The following is a 10,733-nucleotide window of genomic DNA, read 5'->3' as shown; positions in this document are numbered from 1 at the left end:
GTTTTACTTTCGCTCGAGGCTCGCCGATGCGTGTACGTGATGTTACTGATGCAACAAAGCAATTAATTTATCCAGAAACGGATAATGTATATCGATTGAGATTTTTTGTGAAAACTATATTTTTCAATAACAATATTTTTATCGAGCTTTTTGGTTTCCGAGGTACATGATATAGTTTGTTCGTTTGGTAATAAGGTATGCGCAACTTCATCGTCAACAGCCGGGAAATCATTGTTTCATGACTGCGAAAATTTAAATGCAACACCTGTGAGAGAATGGCATTCCAGCCTACCAATTCCAGGCAAGAGTTACAAAACAGAAAAATTTTGGAGGAACTGCAGCTTAAGAAGCAATTACTTCTCAAGCAAGGCGCCGCATCTGCTCTTAACAACACACCAATCACTCCGGCTCCAATGCCTGTAGGCAATACAATGGTACGAGAAGACGCAGTAATGTATGACCTACTTGTGTCGAAATTTTGTTTTAATGGCAACAAGGCCACCGTTAACGCCTTTGGCTTAAAATTCAACCGTCTTACTCTTTATGCTTTCCGAATGCATGCGCCAAAGTGTGTGTGAATTCGATGAAAAATGATGTTATATTATTTTCATCTAACGATACGACAAGAAATAAGACAACCTGAAGGGCTTTTTTTTAGTGAGAAATCTCCCTCAATTCTTATTTATTCATTCTACCTTTTCTTTCAGCCTTTGGCAACTAGCGAGCAGCACCTTGTGTCTTCGACTCAAAGATCAGCTTTACAGTTTGCTCATGCTCATTCATTTGGATTTTTCGTTACTCAGGACTCGTTGTTCGGAAATTTAATTTTGCCTGTACTTCCTAGATTTGATGTAAAATAGGAGGAGCAAATTTTACCTTCCCCATTGCTCAACGTACATCCTTTCCCACGTATTTTAGGGAGGCAATCGTCTCCGTTAGCAGCTTTTTTAAGTTTAGGCGTTTACTCATTGTATAGTACCGAGATTTGGGTTGCGGTTTTTTTGGCTCTTTATAATCGTAGCGATAGTGTTTCTTCTTCTTTAATTACTATTCTATCACACTTTTGTCCGAACAACTTACATGCCTTTTATTTTAAGTCATCAGGAGCATGCTCGTAATTCTTTGAGCATTCATCTGTAAACACCATGGCCAGGTTAAAATTGAGAGTTCTGGAGGAATATTTGCAAACTATTGAGGGATTTGAAAGGCCTAAAATACATTTGGAACAGTATGTAACAAGGCCGCATATCGCTTCTCATCTCTTGCACACAGCTCAAACATCCTTTGACGATTTGGAAGGGAAGATAATAGCGGATTTAGGATGTGGATGTGGTACTCTCACCTTAGGTGCAGCAGCTCTCGGTGCATCATTTACTCTTGGCTTCGAAGTTGATACCGATGCAGTTAAAATCTTTCGTAAAAATGCTATGAGGTTTGGTCTACCTGGTCAGTGGGGTATTAAGACTGGGCGGCAGAAATCTACAGGCAACAGGAAAAAAAATTCCTCACCAGACCAGGTGAGTTGATGTTTTATTTTTTGTAATCACGTGTTTCTTCTGTAAAATTTAAAATATATTTAAATTTGTTAAAAAATACTTATCAAAACTTCAATTTGATGGATGAAATTAATTAATTATGGTCCAGGTGATTTTTTTCTTATAGTAATTAACCCTCCACCTATGGGGATCATGCATATTTGTGTGTTAGGCTAATTGGAGAAAAAACATACATTTAAATTGAACCTTCTTTTCTTAACTGCTGTTGCAGCCCGTTCTTATTCTACGGCATAATTTCTTTCTGGCGATGGATGACAGGGTAGTTTCCTTCATCAAAGAAAACGAATGGCATTGATTGCCATTCGTTACCCACCATTTGTGTATTCATAATGTACAAATTATTTGGTTTTAGAAATACCGGTTTAGACGAATGGCAAGGGTCAATTTTATCCTCATTTGATAAAGGCCAGATTGACGCCCATGCGATGCCATTCCACGTGACGTCACAGGGACCTAGTTTCTGTACGAGTAGATAGGAGTTTTACATTGTCTGAGATTACCTATGCATGCTTGAGGCACTGAGCTCAGGGAAACATCTCTTAATAATCACCTATTAAAATTGGCTAAGGTCGAAAGTTTCCTTCGTTTGGTAGGGTATTAATAATCCTTATTTAAGCCAAGTTCTACCTGCTAGCAGGGTACTCTATGCTACTGCCATGCTCAGCAGCAAGCAACCTGCATCGTAGCGGCGTTCATAGCCTTATACAGCAGCAGTCAGATGTCACACGGGCTTTTCCCAGCATTTATACTCAGGCATCGCATTTTCGCATGATTATAAATTTTCACTTTTCATTTAATCGCAAAAATAGATGTCATCATTTAAAAATCTAAAAGTGTGAAGTATGTGCTCCAGGAGACTTTCGATTTAGGCAATAAAAAAATAATAGAAAACCACTCTATGGACATTCCCCTCTTCTTACTCATACTAGCCCCTGTTGAAACCACATTCCAGTGCCTTGACCATTAAACCCTTCTAATTACATATCTTCTCTATGGTAGTCTCATAGGAAGGGGGTGAATATAAACGGGATTTCCTTACTCTTTGGTATCAGATATAACAAACTGTAAGGAAGCGTAATTCACCGCTTGTTTTTATAGGTCCATGCATACTATAAAAGTGTGGCCTTGCGAGCAGAAATTTCTCTGCCCTCCCATTAGAGCCTTGAGGGAAGGGATTACTCAAGTTTTCATTTACTCTGTTTCTGAAATGGTTAGGTCTCCTCCAAATATTTCCTGCTCACAGTGATATATGTACTTGAAATATGAATTTGCTTTAATTTGAATTTTATTACCATCCTGGCATCAGGTTTCAAATGTGCCATCACAATTTCTTGCCCTGATCATAAGTTTAGCATTGAGGCTTGTAGTTTCTGGGATATCCCATATCTATTGCATTTCCTTCCTTGATGGACCTCCAGTGTACAATGGCACAACATAGAATGCCATTAACCTCTGAAAAAATTGAACCACATCTGAATTATGGTGAATCACGAATTTTGAGTTGTTTTGTGGCCTGGAAAGTGGTGACCCCTTCTTTCAAGTCTGTACAATTGCCAGGGAAACCTTAGGTCTGAATACTAGGTCTTGGTCAATGTGAACTTTTTTCACTTGACAATCTATGTATATTAATTTCACTACCATCATGTGCCAGGTTTGAAAAATGTCACACTGCCAGAAGTTGTTTAGATATTTGGCATTCTTGCGTTGAGAAAATTGATGATTTTTCTTCTTTGCTGGAGACATCATTACAACTTATGAATCCCTTGCAGTGTTGAATCATATTTTTATCATTAGAATGGGAGGGATCATGAATTAATGTTACCCCATGCCATAGGAATTATGAATCCTATAATTCTTGATAAAGACAAGACACTTTAAGATGAGAATCTCTGGGAATGTCCTAAAAACAAAGACTTACCAAAAATTACTGAAGGAATCTTTGATGAAAGATTAGCTATTTTTGGCTCCCTCTAATTTTTTTGCCTCCCTCTCAGAGGTGAAGTAGAAATGATTCTGAATGTGTCAAACTCACTCCCTACGCTTAACTCCATTTGCCTTGGGGATGTAAATTTTGTTACTAAACTGACAGTAAGCCTTTAGGTGAACTATGGCAAATGAGTTTATATTTCGGCGTTTTCTGCACCATAAATTAGGTGTTCCTTGAACCCTAGAAAATGCAGAGATATGGTCGATGTAAGTTGGAAATTGCTCTAATTTTATGTCCACTGACTCTTTTTTTGTTGCATTTAATATTAAATTTTGTAATTCCAGGAAGGTTCTGATTCAAGTATATCAGATGATGATTATGATGATGCCAGTAAGGATTCAGGGGAAGAATCATCTGATAGTTCTTCAAGTAATGGAGGATATATTCCCGACTCATCTGTTGATGTGGTCTTGTGCGATGTGACATATGGAGATGGATTGGGGTCATCCAGTTGTCGTTGGCACAAATTATTTGATACCGTTGTGATGAACCCTCCATTTGGCACCAAGAACAACCAAGGAATAGACATGGCTTTTCTCAAGGCTGCCTTAGGTATGGCCAATACTGCTGTCTATACCTTACACAAAACTTCTACTCGCAGTTATGTTATTGCAAAGGGCAAGGAGTGGGGTGGACGCGGAACAACTGCTGAAGTGTTAGCAAAATTACGTTTTGATTTGCCAAAATCATACAGATTTCATAATAAGAAAAGTGTGGATATAGAGGTTGATTTTATTCGCTTTGGTTTAAATGATGCAATCTCCTGCGCTCATGATTTGGCTAGAGCGATGACAATCAGGTGATTTTTGTTGAATGAATGTGTAATGCATTGTGTATACATATTAATCTGTAAGGCTTCTCCATTTGGAATTGCTTAACTATCCTCAAGTGATCTTCCTGAAACTATTGCATTGAGGGTTTGTGTTAGCAGTTCCATGCCTGTATGCTTGTGGGTTTGAATGTAAGAGTTTTAACTATTAGTTTTAATAAATTTTGTAATTGAAATCAAACGCAATCATGTTTTGTTCTTAACTCAAGTAGTTGTTTCATTCATTTTTGGATGTTATTGTTTTAATGAAGAATTTGTGCTGTTATTAGGGCAGAGTATAATTCATTTAAAAACTAATAGCATATGTCACGGCAAGAGCAGCTTGCTGATTGGATGTTCTCCCATTTGTATTCTTTTCTTGGTATCATATTTTTTTTTCAAATTTAATGAGGAGAAAATTTTTCTTAGTTCATCTGAAATGATAAAATGAGATCTATTTTGCTTAACTGTTAGGATCAGGAATTTTTTTCCATTGAACAATTTATTATACTTTTAAGAATTTTAATAAATGCTAAATGGGACTCATTAATCAAGTATATCCAGTGACTTTGAACGTAGGTTTTCGCAGCGAGAGGCATTGTTGCTAACGGCTTCCGGGTGCAGCTGCGTGTTGCGCTTTGTCGTGCAAGCTTTCGCGACCGTTGCAGGACGCATCATCAGGCGATGAATGAAATTACGGAATTGGTGGTCAATTAATATACTCGTCCTTACTTACTTCGCCTTAATATGTTACCAACAAGGTTACTCACTAGATAAGAAGAGTCCGCTCGCCGCTCAAGGACAGGGGTGAGAGTTCTGCTGACGTCAGCTCCGCCCTCCTCCCCCACTACTCCGGTGGATGGGGGAGGTTGGACGAGTATATTAATTGACCACCAATAGGGTGGTTTCCTATTATTTTTTTATTGCCTATATCGGAAGATTATTACTCCTGGAGTACGTATTTCACGCTTTTAGATTTTTAAATGATGATATCTATTTTTCGCGATTAAATGAAAAGTGAAAATTTTCAAGCGCGCGAAAACGCGACGGGTAAGGAAGTCTCTCCGTGTGACGTATTTCTGGTTCCCCCTCCCGCCTTGTGAGGTGACCTTGGGGCGAGGCTCTGAGCGCTGATAGGACGCAGGATGCTAGCGGGTAGCTGAGTACCTTGCTGGCTGGTAGCGCTTGGCTTAAAAAAGGTTTATTAATACCTTATCAAACGAAGAAAACTTTCCGACCTTAGCCAGTTTTAATAGGTGATTATTAAGACATGTTTCCCTGAGCTCTGCGCCTCATGCATGCATTGGTAATCTCAGACGATGTATAACTCCTATCTTCTCCTATAGAAACTAGGTCCCTGTGACGTCACGTGGAGTGGCACCGCATGGGCGCCAATCTGGCCCTTTTCAAATGAGGATAAAAATGGACCATTGCCATTCGTCTAAACCGGTATTTCTAAAACGAAATAATTTGTATATTATGAATACAGTAATGGTGGGTAACAAATCGCAATCAATGCCTTTCGGTTTCTTTGATGAAGGAAACTACCCTATTCCGTAATTTCATTCATCACCTGATGATGCGTCCTGCAACGGTCGCGAAAGCTTGCACGACAAAGCGCAACACGCAGCTGCACCCGGAAGCCGTTAGCAACTATATCCAGTTACCTTTTATTTTGTTTTTGCTGACAGCTGGTGTCCTAACACACCTCTACCGCATGCATATCAAGGTTGCTCTTGGGGTACTATTTACATAAATAGAAGCAAGGAAAAGAAGCAAACGGAAGCTAGTACGTAGTGTAACTCATAAGTAGTGTACCATTTATGGGTGGTATAGGTCATATTTCACCCAGGATGTAGCTGGGATTCAGGATGAATGCCCTGATTGCATGATTGGTCCCTCCCCCTTCTGAGCGGGAGTGATTGGAAGAGCAAAATTTATACTTAGAAAACTCAACTTTGGTTAGGATAGGGATTAAAAATAGTCTATCAAAGTGTTTACTCAGCCCAAAGGAATTATGAGCAAGTTGAAATACGTTTGTATTAAGATATGTATGTACATAATTACAAATTGCATTGATGCCAATTTAAGTCTATGCATGACATCACAGGAATTCAAATCACATATTCTGTTGAGATCATATTATTTACAAATAATTTCATACACATTCACTTTCTAATTAGGTATTTATCCTTATTGATGCTTATGGTTTGGTGACATGATTCAGCCAGTATACTTATTTACATAGTCTTTCATTCTGGTGCCTACTCTGTTACCTAGTTCATTTTATAAAAATGTAAATCCTCCACCAAAACATCAACATAAAAAATTTTTAAAAATACTGTGAAACATTAATATCACTTAAAAATAGTTTACAGCCTCACAAAGATCACATTTAAAAATTGTACTCGATGCAATCACAGATGGTCTTAATTAATAGTCAGCATTCTTGTATTTTGTTGCGCTAATTAGGTAAACATTTCCATTGAACATTTGAAAACAGAATTGGCAATAACTGGCATTTTTCTCTTAAATTTCACACTTTACCTTAGTCCACAGTAAAATATCTTTCATCTTCTCTTTCTTTTCATTTCAAGAAAAATTACTGACAGTTTTAAGAAGTATTACACATGTTCATTGTAACGCGTGCATTCTTTCGGTCACTGGAATGCAAACAGGAGTATCAGAAGTGGCACTGCGATTATGAAACAGAGGTAGAGGGTTGTCCTGGGCTCACATGTCGTCACCACCACATAGCTCTCATCCCATAGCAAAGCTTCTCCCCCTTCCACTCGAGTTTCCGTCTTGGAATTATCACCCTTATCTGATCTCAATGCAGCTGTTGTTGCTTGAGTAGAAGTTGGTTGGTTCTTTGTTGATGTAGTAGAATCCACAGTTTGGTTACCTGCTGCAAGTTGCCCATTGATGAGTAGAGCATCACTGTGGTTGGTGTTGCCCTGATTTATTGGCAGTTCAAGCACCACTTTCTGGTCTGAGAAGAACGATAACGGAAGCTCACAGTGGGTAGCATTGTGGCATTCCACGATTGGGTCTTTTATTTTGTATACCCTCCTCCTGAGGTCAAAGTGCACATGAATGAAATTGGTTTGAACTTCGTTCTCACTGTTGAAGACGAAAAAGTAGTATCCATTTGCTGGTATCTGAAAAAAAAGTGTGTGCTTATTATTTGCATCACAAAAGGGTGACAATATAATTTTAACTTGTTGGATGCATGGGAAATTCAATAAGTGAAGAAAGCACATAAATTATCTATTTATTTATTTATCTCAATTACCCACAGAAACAGCAGAACAAGGCCTTAACATCGTGAGTTTAAAAAATCAACAACAGACAATCACACACCCATGTCCTGGAAGGGGCAACCTATCCAGGCGGGAGTCAAACCCACGACCTTCGGTATGGTAGGCAAGGACTTATCTCCGCCGCCACAGAGGCCGACGACTTATTCTTTGTTGTACCCATCATAATTCCTTTCCCATACAGAATGGTAAAATATTGGTATATTTTAAGAACAAAGGGCTTAGAAAGTCACATATACAATTGACTGAGTGCTGGCTCAGAGCCAGAAATTCACTGCAAAGGGGAAGAGGGGTAAGGAGGGGGAGTTTAGTGCTAGTCCACCGTCCCCATTAAATTCCCTTGGTGCATAAACAGGAAGATTAACGTGAAATTTTAGAAAATACATTTATTAATAAGAAAGCTTTTTTATATAAATGGTCAAACCTTATAATCTGTTAATTTTATCTCTACGGGTGAGATGGTGTGGCCAAAGCAAGTGGATATGAGGGGAGGGAAAGTTTCTCGACATGCGACTTTGTCTTTGCCAATCAGCAAACAGTAGGCGTGGCCTCAGTGAGTCGCTCTCAGGCCTTCGCCGAGTGAACATCGTGAATCTGCTCGCGGAGCAATGTTGCCAAACCTCACGCATTCTCCTTGTATGTGACTAAGTATGCCTTCCACCAATGGTGCCTCATTCAGCGCGGTAACTGACAATGTCATGGGCTTCCGTGAAAGGATTATCCCTAATGCCTTCCAAATGAGAAGGTATATTGTCTCGACGCCGGGGCCAAAATACCTATGACCACCTATGACTCACACGTTTTCAGTGACAAAGTAGGGCGGCTATATACATTTGGCAATGTTATGTTCGCTCCTCCTCTCTCTCTCTCGGTACTACCCCTCCCCTATCAGCGAAGCATCCGAGAGTGTCCGGGCTCTCACAAAACCTCATCCGCAGACATAAAGTGAATAGACTATAACTAGCCTTGTGTTTCGTCATTGACATGTAGTATTTTTGGGAAGGCTGAAAACTTTTCTGGGGGTGCTTAATCCCCTATAATACTTTTCCTAGCCATGTGCTTGATTTTATAGGTATCTTACTTGGTAACTCAGAGTGTTGTCCCTTTCCTCCCCTGTGGCGCTTGATGTCTCTGTCGGTCCATGTCTGCCCTCAGTCTTTTGCCTCTCATCATATGCATTTCTCTGGTGTAGCTTCCTCAGCGTTTCATTGTGACTGCAGCCCAAATGAGGCGTGAGTGGCATGTAGAGCACGAGCCCGTCGCACACCAAGAGGGCTTCTTCACTGCTGGAAAAGGAACTCCAGAACTCTGAGCGAGAGCGATCGTTAGGATCCCAGTGGTCAAAAGTCCCTCGATCATCTGCAATTCCATCCCTTTTAGGGACATGGCCCTCCTCCAATCCTTCCCATATTTCTTCAGAGATTTGCTGTATAAATGGAAAGAAATTTATATCATTACTTCCATTATTTTTAATTTCTTCCATGATGTTCTGAAGATAATATGCAAAAGCATATCAAAATTAGAAAATACCTTACATGCTAAGATTCTTATATGTGATATTATAATTAAAAATATTATAGAAAGTAATATAGAAAGAATATAGTAAATATAGTAAATAATATAGAAAGAAAGTTTATTTTTTAGCATTCATTAGCGTATGTGATAATTGAAAAGTATTTATGCCATTATTTGTTATTATTATAATTAGCAAAATGATAATGTAATACATAATATTATTAGAGTAAGCATCTGAAGGTAGGTGGTGACATTTCCCTTCAGAAATTTCTATTTATGCCCATGAAAGAATAATACTGCAACCTCATTGTATAAAATTATCCTTGTTTGATTTTTATTTACTCTTGTGTGCTAATCACCAAAAACTAGTTTTGAAATAAGTGGGATCTAGTTTTGACAACAGAGTATAAACTATAAGTGGGAAGTATAAATGTACCTCTGCTCCTTGGTCTTCTTCAATGTCTGATAATTCTAGATTTTTTCTCAATATTCCCCTTCGGGCTCTCTTTAAAATGGCATCAGCTTCCTTAGTTATATCTGCATCATCATCTTCCAGCTTCTTGCTGACATCTGCACCAAAATTTTCCCCAGTTGAAGAATTTTTGCTGGTCGAGCTGTCCATTTTTTTCGTGGTGACTTGATTTGTATCCTGTGAGATTTCTGTTGTGCTGGAAACATCTCCACTATTCTCTGTTGTCCTATTTACCTTCTTATTGTTGCGGGAAGATTGTGAATTTTTCCTTCTAGAATTTGATCTCTCCCTTTCCCAAGATTCTAGTACTAATTGGTGTATGATTTTCCTGAGCACATTTTCATCTGTACTTAAGCCATTGGTTTGATTTCTATTTTGTGTAGATGTTTGACTAGTATTTTTCTTGTTGACTTTGTCATCTTCATCAATAAGAACTCTTGAACTAAGTCTCTCCAGTACCCTTTTTCCCCTGTCTCCCATCTGCAATATTCTTTGAAGTATGTCATCATATACTTCAGCAGAGGTTTCAACTGTATCATCTGAAGGAGGTGGTTCTGTTTCCTCCTTTTCTGCAAATCAAAAAGAATAAATATTAAATTCTTTGATTTTCACTCTACCGAAAAAGTAGAATATGTTTTAGCATTCTGAAATTTTTTATGTATGGCCACAAAGATATCAGAGATGCAAGCATTTTAGTGCAAATTTTGCATCTCTTATCTCTACAAATCTTTCTACAGCCTCTGTTTTCATGATGTGATGTCGCATCTTTGCCATATGTTATGCTTTGGCTGTATCAGAAATATTTCTATTTGTGAAATATGAAGAATGTCACAACAGAGAAATGTACCAGTAACAGTGTATCAGTTCATGTTTATTTCCTGTGAACATTGCAACGACGTTACTACTAAGTCTTAGCGGTGGAACGGCTTGCAGAATGTTACTTACGCCCCTTGCTTTCTTACTAGTCAATTTAATCCAACTAATGGCTGTCTAGTGTCCATGAGACCAATAGCTAGAACTTTACTTTGGAAAAGAAAGAAAATTTACCAGCTATGCTTTGGAGGCAGGTTACAAT

The 10,733-nt window shown here is 38.6% G+C and overlaps 3 protein-coding genes across 4 annotated transcripts in view; 2 read left to right on the top strand and 1 right to left on the bottom strand.

Moving 5' to 3' along the window:
• The first annotated feature begins 184 nt into the window (after positions 1-184).
• On the top strand, positions 185-993 carry LOC124157291 (SOSS complex subunit C). Its single transcript, XM_046531889.1, has 2 exons — positions 185-434; positions 708-993. Exons 1-2 carry the CDS (start codon positions 276-278, stop codon positions 858-860), a joined length of 312 nt encoding a protein of 103 aa, XP_046387845.1. The 5' UTR covers positions 185-275; the 3' UTR covers positions 861-993.
• Positions 994-1,139: 146 nt separating this feature from the next.
• LOC124157290 (rRNA N6-adenosine-methyltransferase METTL5) lies at positions 1,140-4,553 on the top strand. The gene is made up of 2 exons (XM_046531888.1): positions 1,140-1,517; positions 3,828-4,553. The coding sequence occupies exons 1-2, from the start codon at positions 1,146-1,148 to the stop codon at positions 4,344-4,346; spliced, it is 891 nt and encodes a 296-aa protein (XP_046387844.1). The 5' UTR covers positions 1,140-1,145; the 3' UTR covers positions 4,347-4,553.
• A 1,789-nt stretch (positions 4,554-6,342) lies between these two features.
• LOC124157289 overlaps positions 6,343-10,733 on the bottom strand; it is a 63,363-nt gene continuing 58,972 nt past the window's right edge. For both annotated transcript variants that reach the window (XM_046531887.1, XM_046531885.1), the window contains exons 6-8: positions 9,623-10,227; positions 8,753-9,097; positions 6,343-7,512 (exon numbers count right to left, since the gene is read on the bottom strand). In XM_046531887.1, coding sequence (XP_046387843.1) covers positions 7,012-7,512; positions 8,753-9,097; positions 9,623-10,227 — 1,451 coding nt within the window. In that variant the 3' untranslated portion in view covers positions 6,343-7,011. The remainder of the gene's footprint in view (positions 7,513-8,752; positions 9,098-9,622; positions 10,228-10,733) is intronic.

This window comes from Ischnura elegans, chromosome 4 (genome assembly GCF_921293095.1).
Source record: "Ischnura elegans chromosome 4, ioIscEleg1.1, whole genome shotgun sequence".
NCBI lineage: Eukaryota > Metazoa > Arthropoda > Insecta > Odonata > Coenagrionidae > Ischnura > Ischnura elegans.
This window is presented reverse-complemented; position numbering and strand designations above follow the sequence as displayed.